Consider the following 16173-nt stretch of genomic DNA (forward strand, 5'->3'; position numbering starts at 1 on the left):
GTTTCTATTAGGAATTGCCCTGTCACTTTCCAAGGCCAGTAGTAGCTACATTGCTGGAGTTCAGATCCCCATACATTTCCTCGACTTTGTTTTTAAACATAAACAGTATAAATAATACCAAAATGTGTCCATTTCTTTTGCTTGTGGGTGTAAAATCATGCTTTGCACTAGTGGTGCTCTAGAACGTATTAAATCATAGTTTGAAAAAAAAAATTCAAAATGTCTTCACCTATATGCAAATGTAAGCAATATGCTACCTGAGACTCACACGACAAGGGAATCCGGTAGTAAATAACTTCTTCTGCTGATGATGATGATGATGGTAAGTGGGCACAATCATAAGTGTTTTGCGTTCATAACCTGTGTGTATTCTTGCACTAACCTAGAATAAACGTTAGTTGTATAACCATCTCTCCTGCAGCTTGTAAATGATGCTTTCAATTGCTCCTCATCTGTTGTGTATGTAAATGTCTTAGTTGCATTAGTAGACCTAAATTCTTTATAAGGTTTGAAATAGAACCCTACTAACACTATTATAATCATTATTACTGTTACTACAAAAAAAGTAACCATAATAATCTTGCTTTTCCTTCTAAGGCAACACATGATTGTCTGTAATCAGATCGTTTAAGCAAGGTGTACAGATATAGCTGAACAGTTCGATTCAGAGTTTTCTCCAAAATGTCTTGCAAATTGTGTATTTAAAAAGTCTCCCTTCACATAGTCTCTTTAAATTCAAAATCTTCTTATAGACAACCTTAGCCCTAATCCATGTTCTTCTAAAATGTTATCCCTACTCTTCTACCACAACCTTGGGCCAAGATAAATCTTCTAAAAACAAAAAAACGAATATTTATTTTCTGTATTTTGGCACTTTGTAGCAATATCACTCTTTAATATGTTTCTCAATATTTTCTACAAATCTTTATCAAACCCCTTTATCCGGATTCTATCAAAGGGATATCATGAAGTTTAAACAATGCAGATTTTATGTCACACAGTTCATTCAATGAAACATTCAGTACCTGATCCACGTAGTAAGTCCATTTAGGTGCAGAATACCTTCGACAATGCACTCTCGCTCTTTTTGATCTTCTCAAACTTTGTTGCTCTTCCTCTGTGTCACTTCCACTGATCGGCTCTTGTCTCCTCAGTGATAGTCAGTGGCATTCGATCAGCTGACATGCTTGTTTTCAATCTCCTTTGACCATAGTTTCAATGTCATTTAACGTTGCGGGCAACTTTTCTTGTTTGTGTGCTTGTTCCTTCACCCAGAACCTCTGTCTTTGCTGATGCTGTTACATTAAAGGTTCCTTACATGTTTGCCATTGTGAATGACGTATCAGAAGAGGACCTAAAGCAAGCCTCTCTGTGACCACAATTGCACAAAGTCATGGACAACACCAAAGCCATACTATCTGTAAATATAGTTACTCTTAATTGGGCTTTCGACATGCAAGCTCTAGTAAGGGCAATTAATTCTGCAACTTGTGCTGAGGTCATTAATTGTGCAGACCGCATTAGCTGCACTTAGGATACCTTCATCGTTTCTTGAGCGTGAGCCATCAACAAAAAATACATAATCAGACTCATTCAAAGGTTTCTCTTTAATGTCGTGTCTTGGCTTTGTGCATCAATCCGTGACATCTATGCAATCCTGTTCAACTTCATCACAAGCATTTTCATTCATGGGCAACCAGTTTGATGGATTCAAAGTCTGACAATGGTTTAAACTCTCGTTTTTGGCTGCTAGTATCTGGTGCTTGCACTTTGTAAGTCTATTGTGAGCCATGTACAGGGTTTTTGTTTGCGTAAGCAATATCTCTACAGAGTGTGGGACCATAATAGTTAAAGGAGGTACCATCACTATGCTCTCGCTCATTTCAATGCGAACTCCAATCGCTGCAAGCACTTTAAGTCAGACGGGCAGTCATGCGGCTACGGGGTCAAGAGGTTGTCGAAGCAAGCTATAGGCTTTTGAGCATCTCCATGCATCTGAGTAAGCACTGAGAGAGTGCAGTCCTCCATCTCACTGCAAAACAATGTAAACATCTTACTATAATCATGTATTCCTAGTGCCATGGCACGACAGGCTTTATCTCAGCTCTAGTAAATCTTTCAAACAATTGTTGTCCATTGGAAGCTGATCAGGCACATCTTTGTGTGTCGGCCTCAGGGAAGAATTAGCCACTAGGGAAAGGTTTGGTATCCACTGCCTACAGGAGCTTGACATTCTCAAGAACATCCTGACTTCTCACTGTGTTTGGGGTGGTCTGTTTGAACCCTTTCTGGTGACACTTTTCTTGCTCCTTTCTCAGTGTTATGTCCCAGGTACTGAACTACTTTTTGACAGTATTGCAATTTACTTGGGGGTACTTAGGGATTTAGAAGTGCAATCATATCCTGATTACAAGCTTCTAGTGTTCCTGGTGCCACAAGTAGGTCATCCATATATAGCACAATAATTGAATTGTAGGACATCTGTAATGACTCCAGATTCTTTTTCAAGATTTGGTTAAAGATTAAAGGAATCTTTGTAAACCCTTGTGGAACTTGGCACCATGCCAAAACTCTCTGCTGAAAGATAAAGGAAAAAGGGTATTGCCTATCTTCATGCAATAGCACTGAGAGGAAAGCCTGACAAAAATAAATAACTGTGAACCACTCTGCAAGATCAGAAAAAGTATAGTGGTTGTATTCAGTACCACGGACAACATGGAACAGCAATACTGTTAATTCTTCGGAGATCTTGCAGAATCCGATATTTACCATGGGGCTTCTGTGAACCCATGATCAGAGAGTTACATGAACTTCCAACCAATTCCCTCAAAATCCATTTGCTCAGCATGACTTCAATTATGGGTGTTATTCCTACCCTGTTTCTGGTGCCAAATTATATGGTGGTGTTCTTGGATACACTGCGTTTTGTTTTAATGTGACTGACTAGTTCTACACCTTTGATTAGTACTATACCTTTCCCTGTGAAGTCTCATATGTCTAGGTGGGTTCACGGTTACTTTCAAAACTAGGAAACTCTTCAATTTTTCTCACTGGGAACAATCTTGTCGGACAATTTTAAACAAAGTCCTTATCATGGGTCTGGAACTCAACACCATCCAGTGTACAGTAAATTGTGCAATTTAACTTAGACAACAAATCTCTCCCTAACAGGTTTACGGATTTGAATCACAAATTACGAATTCGTGCTTTTCCCTAAATTAATCTATTTATACAGGAACTTCCTCTGAAACTGGGTTTGTGATCTGTGCATTTGAAGCTCCTGCAACTCGTATCTTCTGTCCCGGGAGATGTAGGTCTGGGAATTCCACTGTTCTTACAGTGGATCGGGTAGAGCCAGTATCAATCAAAAAGGATACTTGGTGGTCATTCACCTCACCTTCTATGAATGAACCACTCTGGTCTAACTTTAAGACTGCACCAAGAATGCTATATTCCTCCCCCTCAGGCACTGTCATTGAGAATTGTCACAGCCAAAGCCATCTTTATCAAATACAGGAAACTGTTGAAATGGGTTCTGAAATGGGTTCAAATTTTGCTTTAGGCAACTGATTCAAATTAATTTAGGGTTTCCCATATTTAGTGAGACTTGAACATGTGGAATTTGCATCATCTGGACCTGTTTCTGCATTGACACTTGGATCTTCTGAACTGGTACATTTTGCATTTACTTTTAATCTCCTCCCTGCATTTGCAAATTTCCTTTTACTCTATCGGGATTAAATCTACACTCTCTCTTCCAGTGCCTGGTCTTGTTACAGTAGTAGCAAGGAGTAATTTTCTTCAGAGTTGCAATATCCAAACCAGAATTTGGATCAAATGGAATACCTTTACCATATCCTCCTTAAATACCTTGTATTCCTTCCTGTATACCAGCACCGTTGAAACCACCTTGTTTTCCTGCAATGTGTTGGTTCTGAAAACCTCTATGAGCAAACTTCATCTGGGCTCACATGAAGTTTTCTCTCCTTCACTTCTTGTTCATCTCTACAATATTTGGCATTTCTCAGAATTTCATCCAGAAATTTAGTCTGCCAGCAGATTACACTGTGTTGGATGTGCTTACTAATTTCTGGTCTCAACCCAATAACAAACTGCGATACTAAATCTCCTATCACACAGGTTGGAATGCTCTCTCCCACTGTGTTGTTGAAGCACCAGTAGCAATCGCTCATTGTAATCATGCACTGATTTGTTTTGGTTCTTTTGATTTTTACCCAATCAATGTCTTTCAGAGGTACAATGCCTTTCAGGAAAGTAATCACTGCTTAATATTTTTACATGACTATAAGTGATGGTTTGTTAGTGTGAACCTCTCTTGTTGGCTCTTCATGTGGCCATTGAACAACAACTTTATATTTAGCCCACAAATCATTTAGCACTACAATGTCAGAGAACGTAGTCAAATCAATCCACAACACAATTTGATAAATCTGTCACCCTGTGTGTACCACCGCACAGGCTTGTCTCTCAACTTTGGAAAATTATTCGTAAAAGCTGCAAGATCACCTCTGCTCCATGGTACATGGACATACACTCCACCCGCTATCTCTCTCAATGGATAAGCCAAAGCTTCTTCCTCATCTTGTGAACCTGTCAAGGACTTTTTATTTCCCCGAACTACTTCTGTCTGTTTCTTTTTTTTTTCATGCTTTTGGACCATTTAATTTCTAAGCTCTCAAAATCTCTCCATTTAGGGATGCATTTTACTAATTCACTTATGTGTAAACACATTCCTTAAGAACGCATTATCTCAATTGCTCCATTATCTAATTGAAAGGTCAACATCATAATTTTGGGCTAAATCAGTCAATTTATCATTAGTGATCGCTGCACGTCTTGTAATTTGCTTCCTCCGGTAAATCATTCTTTCTCATGATACTGGTTCAAATGTTCAAGTTCCAGACATCCCCTAATGATTTCCTCTAATTCCACCTCTAGTCTTGAAACATTCAGTGGTCTCTCATTTTCAGGTTCTGCGGTCATTTGGCATTCTGCACTTACAGTCTTTCTAAGACTTCCAGCTTCCTCAAACCGTGGTGAAAACGTTCCATCCTCAAATACGTTTGCCTCTCCCTGGACTATCGGTGTTGTAAACGCAATCCTTCCCCCTTCTCTCAATGATTGAATCATTTGGTGGTGGTTTCCATGCATCAGTCTCTGAATTTTGAGATGTCTGGAGAAACCCTGATGCAGTGACTCATCCTACAGCTCCTTGAGCTGCTGAAGGTGGGACAATGTTCATTGGGGCAGTCGCAATTGGTCTAGCCCCCCAGTCTGTACTGTTACAATTTGTGGTAATTGTACCTGAACAGTCATAATTGAAGCAATAACACCAGGTGTAATCACAGTTGGTGTCTGCACAACAGGTGGTGGGGAAAACTGGTGTGTTGAAAAGGTCTCTCAACCTGCATTATACTTGGTTCAACAGGGCAGTAGGTGCACTATTTTCTGTACTAGTGGTAGGTGGGGTCACATAAGGTGGTGGACACGTGGCTAACATTTCTTCCAATATTCAACTCCTGAATAAATATCTGTCTCCATCTTCTCCTCTTATAAATTTTCTTTTTCTTGTGTCTTATTCTTTTTTTAATTTCTCGTGTTTCTCAGTGGTAATAGCTGGGTATAGTCTAGTTCCCTCGACTACGTCTTTTATCGATCTCTGTCGTGCTTCATCCCATCGAGCATCTGCATAAATATACCCTGCTCTTCCAGTCTTTTTCTGATATGTCTCTCTTTCCGGGTCTCGTTCTACCATCTCCCACATATTCAGTGCTTCATATTGTAAAGCTTCTCCTTCAACTTTTTAATAATTCCAAATTCAAAAATACCATACCTGGGGAAAACTCAATGGACCCTCTTTTTCAGTAATATTTTTTCTTTTATCTTTTTTTTTTGGGAGTTTTATATAGTGCGAACATAACCCGAAGGTATCGGGTATCAGAGCGCTTTACATGAGCACCAGTTGCATTACATAGGGACACATTAATTTTTGTTAGACACAGGAAGATCAAGTGATTTGCCCGGAATCACAGGATGTTGAGCGTCGTTGCCGAGACTCTAACCTGGTTCCCCAGATTGGAGGTCAACCGCCTTAGCCGGTAGGCCACATCCACTCCCCTTGCACCATTGACGAAGCCACAAACATGAATGCAGTCCCAATTCTGTTGTCTTATAATGTGCAGATGTAACCTCAGGAAGCACCTCTTTACCTTCTTGTATCTGGATTGTAACATCACCTCCCACAAAACTCTTAAATTATTTAAAACCTTTCATAATTTTCGCCATAATGGACAATAACCATTTCAAATATGCAATCCGAATTCACTGTTTTGATTCTGTTCCGCAAACGTAAAATCTCCCTTTCCAATCCTGTCACAATTTAAATCTTTGAAGACTTGTTAACCAATCTCAATGTGGTATTCACAAAACAAATGACCTATCACAGTGCAGCACTTTGTGTCGCCATCAACAAATCACAGCGCAACAGTAAACCAACTAATAGATCCGGCACACTCTGAAGTATGGTGGCTCAGTGGACTAATGCGTCCACTTCAGCGGCCTGTGTTCACCTAATTGTCACAGGTTGAAATCCTGGCGGGGCCACTCAGCCTTTCATCCATCTGAGGTCAATAAAATGAGTACCATTGAGTTGGGTAACAATAAACATGTTATTCAGCGCCAGGATACATGTGGGTGAACAAGCGCTTTACAAATACACGTTATGTTATGATGAAATGAAAATAAACAATCTTTGTCTGCTCCACTAAAGAAACTCAAAAGTGACTCCATAAGTAGAATATTATGGTTTTCACACCGTTCCGACTTCTCCCACAAAAATATTTTTGACATTCGGAAGTAAAATCTCTACCAGTGGGAAATCACCCTAACAGATGTAGTGTCACCCCTTTCGCAACCTGGGTCTTCTAACATCAATCGATATTAGTACAATCAGAACAAATCATTACAATCCCTATCTCAATTGTGTAGTCAATGGTACCTCACAATCTACACCACAAATCGTTAGCGGGCTGTTCCGAGCCTGATCACTCATCAACTTCTTCACAACAAATGTATAAATTCATCAAAACATTCATCTCACATACCCCAAATTACTTCTCAATAAACACAACAAATAATCTCAAATCATGATGCATCACCCTATTAATACTCACTCCTTCAAAACAGCAACCGCCTTCGAAAATCACACCTTGTCAGTCTTCAAATTCTGGGCATTGGGTTTTGGGACTCAAGCATTATTCTAACTCTGGCATGTATTTTATAGTTCCTCCTTTCAAGACGTAAACCGCCACTCTGCTACCAGATTCTGCTGGAGCAAGAATCAATTTAAATAATATGGTTTTTTGTCTCACACAAGGCTGATTCCTGCTTCTTGGGTGGAAAATTTTAAAAAAAAATTCTCTTCCCCTAAGAACATATGGGACAGATATTGACCATCGTATATGAGAAATCAGGAGCTAGTCATCATATAAATCATACTCACAAATCTTAATTCTAAATTCAGTCAATAATGAGAGTTGCAATTAATTTTAAGGGTTTATTTTCATTTAAGGTTTAGTAAAATCTTTTTTTTCTTTTTTAGAGTTTTATATAGCACAAACTAGACCCGATACATCGGATATCAGAGTGCTTAACATGAGCACCACTATCATTACATATGGACACATTTATGTTTGTTAGGCACAGGTGGAGATTAAGGGCCATATGTAGGTAGCTAAATACCGGTCGGTAACGGCCGAAAATCGGTAAATTTCCCGTTACCGACCAGTATTTAGGCAATTGAGATGTAGGAGGCTGGATTGAAGGATTCGGTAATTTACCGATTCGGTATTTTAAGAAATCTGTAAAATACCGAATCCTTAAATCCTATGTAGGGAGCACTCAAGTGAGTGCATTTTTGGTTTAAGGATTCGTTATTTACCACCAACTACAAGATGATGGTAAATACCGAATACCTTTTCAAAAGCAATTTTGTGCTTTTTTAAAAGTGCCATGTGGCAGACATACATGCCCTTAGGGCATGTATGTGCACCACATGTGCACACATGCACGATTCAGGGGTGCAACAGCGTGTCAATGTGACACCCTGCCACCCTTGAATATGCTCCCCCTATTACCGATTCGGTATTTACCGAATCGGTAATAGTGAGTGGCTTCCCATTCATTCCTATGGGCCTCCAGGCCCATAGGAATGAATGGGAAGGTATGCCTTATTACTGATTTCGGTAAATACCGAATCGGTCATAACGAATATTACCGAATCGGTAAAATGTACCGTTTTTTTTTATTTTTTTACCTACATTCTATATACCGATTCTTAAATACCGAATCGGTAAAATTCGGTATTTAGGAATCGGTAAATAGAAATTACCTACATATGGCCCTAAGTGATTTGCCCAGAATCCCAGCATGTTGAGCATCGTTGTCGAAGCCGGAACCCGGTTCCCCAGCTTCGAGGTCGACCTCTTTAGCCGTAAGGCTACATCCTCTCCCTATTTGATTAGTTCAATATCCAAGTCAAATAACAAAATTGATAATAAAAGTATGGTTAAATCAAAATCATTTCCAAATATAAAAGCATCAAGCATGTTCCATAAAGGAAAGAGTCACTAAGCTAAAAATGGGGCGAAAACGGTGTGTGTTAAAACCAATAAAGAGTTCAAGTTTGAGAGGAAAGAGTGAGCTAAAGCATAAAGCTCAAATTCAATTGATCAATACCAGCAGATTGTCCCATAAAGAGAGGTTCATAAAACTCAGTTTCAAGCAACTGCTGATTTCAATTAGCAATAGCAAACCGCAATCAGCAATAGGTTAAAAAAGGATGGCAAATCAGGGTTCAGCCTTAAGATTTTGGCCTTCAGCATCCAGCTTATGAGTAGTATGGGTATGGCGTAATGGTATAAGCATAAAGGGAAAAATGTTAACCTACTCTAGGAACACACACTAGTTTAAACAGTTGAAAGGAAATATTGTATTCAGTGTTGTATCTTCTTCTCCACTCATCCAATCAGCTTTCGGTATTCTTCTGAGAAGAGTCTCTCCTCTTCCTTTACCATGTAACAGATAATGGACTACAGGCAGTCAGTTATCATGAAGTGTGAAACAAATTTGTAATTGTGACTACATACAGGGCCTTTTGATTCAGACCTTCTTTTCCACAAACCTAACTACATTTCTAATCTTCTAATAAAACAAATTGCATGTTAGCTAAACAAGGAAATATGTAAATTAGAAACATCGGATGTATCTAGAAATTATTTTGCACCATATCTTTTGTTATAAAATGAGAAAATAATATGCTATGTGGTTAACAGTGCTGTTCAAGCATTGCGATAAAGCTTTTGTAGCAAACATTTCAAACGTTTTTATGAATCAGAAACATTTTACAGAGTGATGTCAAACTTTTATTTAAAGGCCTAGTCATGGAAAGGTCAACTAGTAAAAATGTAATGCTGATATCAGCATATCTAGTCAAGCCATTTGTGAAGGAAAGCTGCTTTTAACATTCTGAGGCCTAGTACTAATAAGTATAACTGTTTTCTATTTTCGCACATTTAAAACGTCAGTTCAATTCAAAATAAATTGCACGTTAATGGTGCACATATGATTTTAGCTATTATATTTTTCACTTTTAATAAATCCCTTATAACTATGCATCACTCTCAGAGCAATAGGAAGTCACCCCAGCTGCCTGCCACCTTCCTGTTTAAAGTGCCCCATCCGGACGGTTAAATTCACCAGGCTTGCGTAAAATACTGGTATGACGCTAGGCTTTATAAGAAAGCATACATTTGGTTTATTATGTATAATCTTTTCTTTAGTATATGTACCTAGATGGGAACAGTCTGACAGCAGAAGATTTGGTCAACTTGGGAAAGGGACTCTATAAAATTAAGGTAAGTGCTTTTATATGCTAAATTTTTGTATGATTGAATGTAAATACTTGCCACTATGTTGAAACGTTTGTATTTTTCAGCTAACTCCTGAAGCTGAGAAGAAAGTGAAACAATCTGGAGAACTTATAGAAAACATTGTCAAGGAACAGAAGGGTAATTGAGTCGTATTTCTCAGAATATGTAGAGAAGGTTTGACCCATTATATTTGAAGCCTCACCCTTTGTCCTTTTTCTTTCAAGTCGTTTATGGAATCACAACCGGCTTTGGGAAGTTTGCCCGAACTGTTATTCCAATTAATAAGCTCAAGTAAGTTTTGTTTTTCTAATTACTGACTGATTCACAGAAAGACCTGAAAATGTAACTTACATTTTTTGCTGCAGCAAACTCAATAACCGCAAAAGCAGATGTGTGTGCCAACATTTGAAAATATGTGTAGATAGTGTGGTCCAGTGTTAAGGAAGTGGGATCAAATTGATTGTAAAGGTGTTTTCAAAAATATGCTTTGTAAATTGCACAGGGAAAATCAACTCTCAGCTCACAATCCAATATAATTCTAAGAGAATAACTCTGCCAGACACTACGTTTCCCCCATGTGATATTTTCTTCTGCAAGTTGATGCCAGGTGACTGGGGCAATAGAGAAACTGTAATTTCTTGAGCAGTCACTACTCTCAAAGACCTTAGAGCATGGGTACTCACAAACTTTCTCTCGGGGGCCAAATTTACAGTGTGGATTGTGGCCGAGGGCCGCACCGGTGGGGGTGGTGTCAGAGGGGGAGGGGTGGGGCTAAAGCAAAAAAAAATTGTGACCATGAGGTTGAACACAGGTCCCTGCAGCAGACGCCTTCGTCCACTGAGCCACCAGACTCTGCATACACAAATCTCCCTCTCCTTCTCCCTCCCTCTCCCTCCCTCCCCCTCTCCCTCCCTCCCCCTCCCTCTCTCCCCCTCCATCTCTCTCCCTCTCCCCCTCCCCCTCCCTCACTCTCTCCCCCTGTCTCTCTCCCCCTGTCTCTCTCCCCCTGTCTCTCTCCCCCTGTCTCTCTCCCCCTGTCTCTCTCCCCCTGTCTCTCTCCCCCTGTCTCTCTCCCCCTGTCTCTCTCCCCCTGTCTCCCTCCCTCCGACGCCATCCCTCCGTTGCCCTCCTCCCTCTGTCTCCCCCTCCCTCTGTCTCCCTCCTCCCTCTCTGTCTCCCTCCTCCCTCTCTGTCTCCCTCCTCCCTCTCTGTCTCCCTCCTCCCTCTCTGTCTCCCTCCTCCCTCTCTGTCTCCCTCCTCCCTCTCTGTCTCCCTCCTCCCTCTGTCTCCCTCCTCCCTCTCTGTCTCCCTCCTCCCTCTCTGTCTCCCTCCTCCCTCTCTGTCTCCGTCTCCCTCCTCCCTCTCTGTCTCCGTCTCCCCCTCTCCCTTCCTCTCCCTCCCTCTGCCTCCCTCCCTCTCCCACTGTCTCCCTCCCTCTGTCTCCCCCAGACTGCACCTCTCTGTCACCCTCTGTCAACCGTCTATTTCCCTCCGTCTCACTCTGTGTCCCTCTCCCTCCCTCCGTCACCCTCTGTCATCTTACCCCGTGTGTGTATGTCCGTCTTCAGCCGGGGCTGAGACAGCTTCCCAGCGCACACACACAGCCGCACCCGAGTACTTCACAGGTCTTTAAAAGACCATTTACATGCTAATAAGCTTTGTTGGATTTCACCTCTTAGGCCCCTGCACCTCCACTTTGACAATCACTATAATCCCCCCGGGGCCCCTACAGAGCAGAGTCTCAGAGTTTGGGCTTCTGCACCCGGCAGTGTTTGCTAACACAATTTTTTTTTTTTTTTTAAACACAGGTAGGATGGCTGCAAGGTCCGCTGGCCGCCAAGGGAGGCTTGCCGGGCCGCTGGCGGCCCGCGGGCCGTACTATGAGTAACCATGCCTTAGAGCATAACCTCTGGCTACCAGATGCCAAAAGAAAATTGTGTTTTTCATGAAAAGTTCATTAAGCCAAAAGGTGCATTTTTTATTTATGCGGTTTTTTATTAGTTTGAATAATAGTCCAACGAGTAGAGAAATAGAGTACTCAATTGCATGTTTAGTATTCCAGTGCAAAGTTACACAGCATAGATTCCACATTGTAATACTTTGTACAATGACTGTCATCTCCATTATTCATTGTAGCTCCTTCATTGATCCTGATTCTAGGGTTCCCTGTGACTTTGACCTGTGTAAGAAAAGATTAAGTGCAAGGTTAAATATCATGTGGTCAGTATTGTGCTTCCTACTCAGAGAGCTTAGATGTTGAGTAGTGTCCAGTAATGTCATAGTTGGAGCCCCTTATCATTAGCATTCTGCCTTCTGTGTGCCTGCCTTTGAAGTCCACAGAGTGGTGTATTAATATGACTACACCCCAAGAGTAGGAACTAAAGTAGACAAAGTATTTGTTACATCCCCATTTCATGTCAAACGTTTTAGTGCATCTCAGATCAACTGGATCTTTTATAGAAACGCCACATCTATCCTATACCTGTATAAATATTCAATGCGTAAACACTACTTATTGGGATTGTTGAGTCTGCTGACATTGGAGAAGCTCAACCTTAAGTTATGCCCTGGCTTCTGTGTATTGTTGTGCCAATAATGTGGTGCAATGTGTTAACACTTAATGTCTGGCTTTGATTTGTAGTAATAAATTGACTATCATAACTCAAAACCTAAATCCCACTAAAAACTGTCCCAGCATCACTTGCCACACTGAAACCGTCAACTATCAGTGAAGCAATATGCCCTCCCATAAACTGTAAGAATGTTACAAAAAATGCAGTGATACACACAGGGCGTAGTGCGGCGTCACCACCCAGTAGGTTTTGATGAGATATTTGGTGTTCTTTCGTGTCTGTATGACCACCCTCCTTATCAATCCTTTCCTCCATTCAGTCTAGGCTCTCTGTAAAGGTATCAATTTTGCCATTAATGACTTTGAGGCTAATATTCACATTTAATAGGATGTCTCTTGATTCATCAATAAAACAGTTAGATGTCTGCGGCTGTAATTTCTCCAAATCTTTAGGCGGGCTTCCTCCTTATTGTTCATACATTTTCTTTTGCTTGAATTGTAAATTGCCTTGTTTTGGGTCTGCTATCCCCGTACTATGTTCAGAATGAGGCCGGCTTATGGTGTCATAATTGCCCACCTGGCAGATTGTTACGGCAGATTGTTAGACTTGGTCCTCTCCGCAGCGTCATCTACAAACTTTTTCCTTCTACTTCCAGTTTCCTGAACCCATTTTTGTTGGCCTTTAGGACTTTGTGCACTTTGCCATTGCTGACCAATGCTAAAGTGCTTGTGGTCTCTTCCTAAAACATGGTAGCATTGGCTTACACCCAATTGGCACATTTAATTCCATTTCCTAGTAAAGTGGTACTATATGTACCCAGGGCTTGTATAGTAAATGCTACTAGTGGGCCTGCAGCACTGATTATTCCACCCACCTAACTAGCCCTTTAAACATGTCCCAGGCCTGCCATCACAGCGTGTGGTGTAGTTTTAAACTGCAATTTCAACCTTGCAAAATAAACCTCTGCCAGACCTAGACCTACCGTTTTAATACATAAGTCACCCCAGGGCATGGTGCAGTGTATTTGAAATGTGAGACTTGTACTTTTAAGTTTTATATGTCCTGTTGGCTAAAAACTCTTAAATTAATTTTCCATTACTGCAAGGTCTCTCTGTTCCATAGGATAACACTGGGGGTTCTTATTACATTTAATCAGTGATAACTTTCAATTGGGAGCAGGTAGCGATGTCAATTGTGGTGTCCAAAGAATTGTAATTTAAAACCCTCTTTAATGGTAAAGTCAAATTTTTAATTATAGTTCTGTAAATGCTACTTTTTGGAAGTTGCCATTTTCTTGTCCCAAATATTTGGTGCCTGTATCCTGGGTCTCACAAATAGATGTAGCTGGCAGTTGGCCTTTTTTTATTACTCCCATACAGTGAGACAAATGAGCATAGGTGTTGGCAGGATGGCCCATCTCTGAATTGATGAGGGGGAGGAGCTAGCACCCACCATACTTGCACATCACAAAGACTTAGCACACTCGCAAAGGGTTTCTTATTAGTCGTTTGTGCTCCCAGGCAAGCTGGGGACAGGGCAAGGAGGAGGAAATTCCAGTCACCTACATAGGGGGATGAAGCCAGATGTTTCTCCCTCTTCAAAGTGGGCATGCATATTGGACCCTTAGACACAACTCTTTAGTACCCCTATGGACCTGTAGTACCGCTCTGGACCTGTGGAAGATTAAGAAGGACTGCTGCAAGAAGGACTGCTACTCTGCTGCCCTGTTGCCTGAGTAGAAAGGACTGAACATGCATCTTGAACTCTGAACCACCATAGTGAGTCTAGGGACTAGTTGGCTGGCCTCCTGAACAGGACCTCGGGGACAGAAAAGGCTCCAACTCTCTTTACCTATGCACCTTTACTATGCGTGCTGTGAGTCCTAACCACTCAGTCCTAGACCCTTTGAAGTGTGGATAGATGTGCCTTGCCAGCCCAGCTGTAGTCTTCACCAAGTTTGGCACAAAGTGGGTCAAAGCCCCACAAGGCCTTGCCACACAGCTACAAACTTCATCAGAACCGATACCAAGTGATGTATATCACTGCAGAGGGACACCGCACAGCTGTGAGCCTCAACTGAATCAACACAAAGCCTCTACAAGACTTTCTGCCCAACTGCCAGCTTCATTGAAATAGACGCAACAAAGACATAAAGTATTGTCTAGCGGACTCCACTGGGTCGCTGGAGCCGGCCCACTCTCTATAGCAGTCAACCTGAACTTGTGACTTTGTCCCTGTCCTGCGTGGCCAGATAACTACAGCTGGCGCTTTGCACTTTTAAGAGCTATACTTTTACCTAAATCTTTAAAATTGCATATCTCCTGTGCTACTAAGTGAATTTTTGTCATTTTGATCTCAAATAATTTATTAAAATATTCTCTATTTTCTCAATTTGGTGTAAGATTGGTCATGTGTTGTGTTATCACTGTATTACTGTTTGAAGTGCTGCATAAATACTTTACACATTACCTGCAAGTTAAGCCTGACTCCCTTGCACCCAGCTACCAGATGGTTAAATACAGATTAATTTGGGTTTTGCTTGTTACAAGAATTGTGGTTACTAATTGATTAGGGTTTCACCCACCTCACCAGTAGCCCAATTTCTTACACAGATATTGTAATGTTCTCTTTTTTTCCCTTCAGTCAGGCTAGCATCCAATCGCTTGAAGCAGTCACCACAAAAAGTGATTTTTAGGAGAATACACTGGAACATACTGATAAGCTCCATTGTGCAGAATCACTCAAGCGATGTGTACCATAAGATGAGGATGTCTTTAGTAAACTAAATATTCACTCTCCAGGACTCCCCACCGCCTAATCTTGACCCTAGGGATGTCGGAGAGGAAGCCAAAAAGATGAGGGATAGGATTCATCTGCTTTGGCTGGAATGAGTCATCTGAGTCATGCTATCTGCTTCTCTGTCATTTCACATGGTTGTCTCATCCTCCAGTTGTCTGGAGAGAAAGCAGTGCTGTTGTTCACCTCAACGAGGGGCCAGCAGTCTCAGTCCTGGCATGGCCACATCTGCACCACTTTGAATGGGTCATGGCTCAGCTCCTCAGCATCCACGTCTATCCTTCAGCTCAGTAATCTCCAAATCCCTGAGGGCAATAGCCACTTATGTAATAAAGACTAACACATTTCAGCACTCCCAAATGGTACAAAGTGGAGCAAAACACCCTCAGTGTGCCCCGCTACTGATTGTAAACTCAAAAACAAGATACCAGAGTGCACCCTTTGGCAATTGAATATACAGATAAGTATTCCCATGCCTTTCATAACTTTTACAACTACATTCACCTTGCTCTTCAACAGTTTTCTGTTGGACAAAAAACTAAAGAGCATGAACTTTTTCCCATTTGTCTTGTCCTGGTCTTTGATAGAACCCACAAGTCACCACTCATGAAACAAAAGACAACAAAAGCAGTGCTTTACATCTAGTAAATGAATGTTGACCCAGTGAATTTCACAAAATAAACACATTTAACAAAAAAGTGCAAAAGTCTTTGATAAATAACACGTATGTTTGAATGCAATTTGCAGTAGACAATCATACTTGGGCAATATAAGCATATAAACGATATAATAATGTGCTATTCAAGTTGGCTAAACTGACTGCCATATTAACTATAAAATAATACACTCGCATT

At 41.0% G+C, this 16173-nt stretch overlaps 1 protein-coding gene across 1 annotated transcript in view; it reads left to right on the top strand.

Moving 5' to 3' along the window:
- Positions 1-16173, top strand: part of HAL (histidine ammonia-lyase) — a 269994-nt gene that overhangs the window by 138537 nt on the left and 115284 nt on the right. Inside the window, exons 5-7 of the mRNA XM_085653369.1 lie at positions 9861-9935; positions 10016-10088; positions 10175-10241. Coding sequence (XP_085509495.1) covers positions 9861-9935; positions 10016-10088; positions 10175-10241 — 215 coding nt within the window. The remainder of the gene's footprint in view (positions 1-9860; positions 9936-10015; positions 10089-10174; positions 10242-16173) is intronic.

The sequence above is a fragment of the Triturus cristatus genome, chromosome 4_1 (assembly GCF_964204655.1).
Source record: "Triturus cristatus chromosome 4_1, aTriCri1.1, whole genome shotgun sequence".
NCBI lineage: Eukaryota > Metazoa > Chordata > Amphibia > Caudata > Salamandridae > Triturus > Triturus cristatus.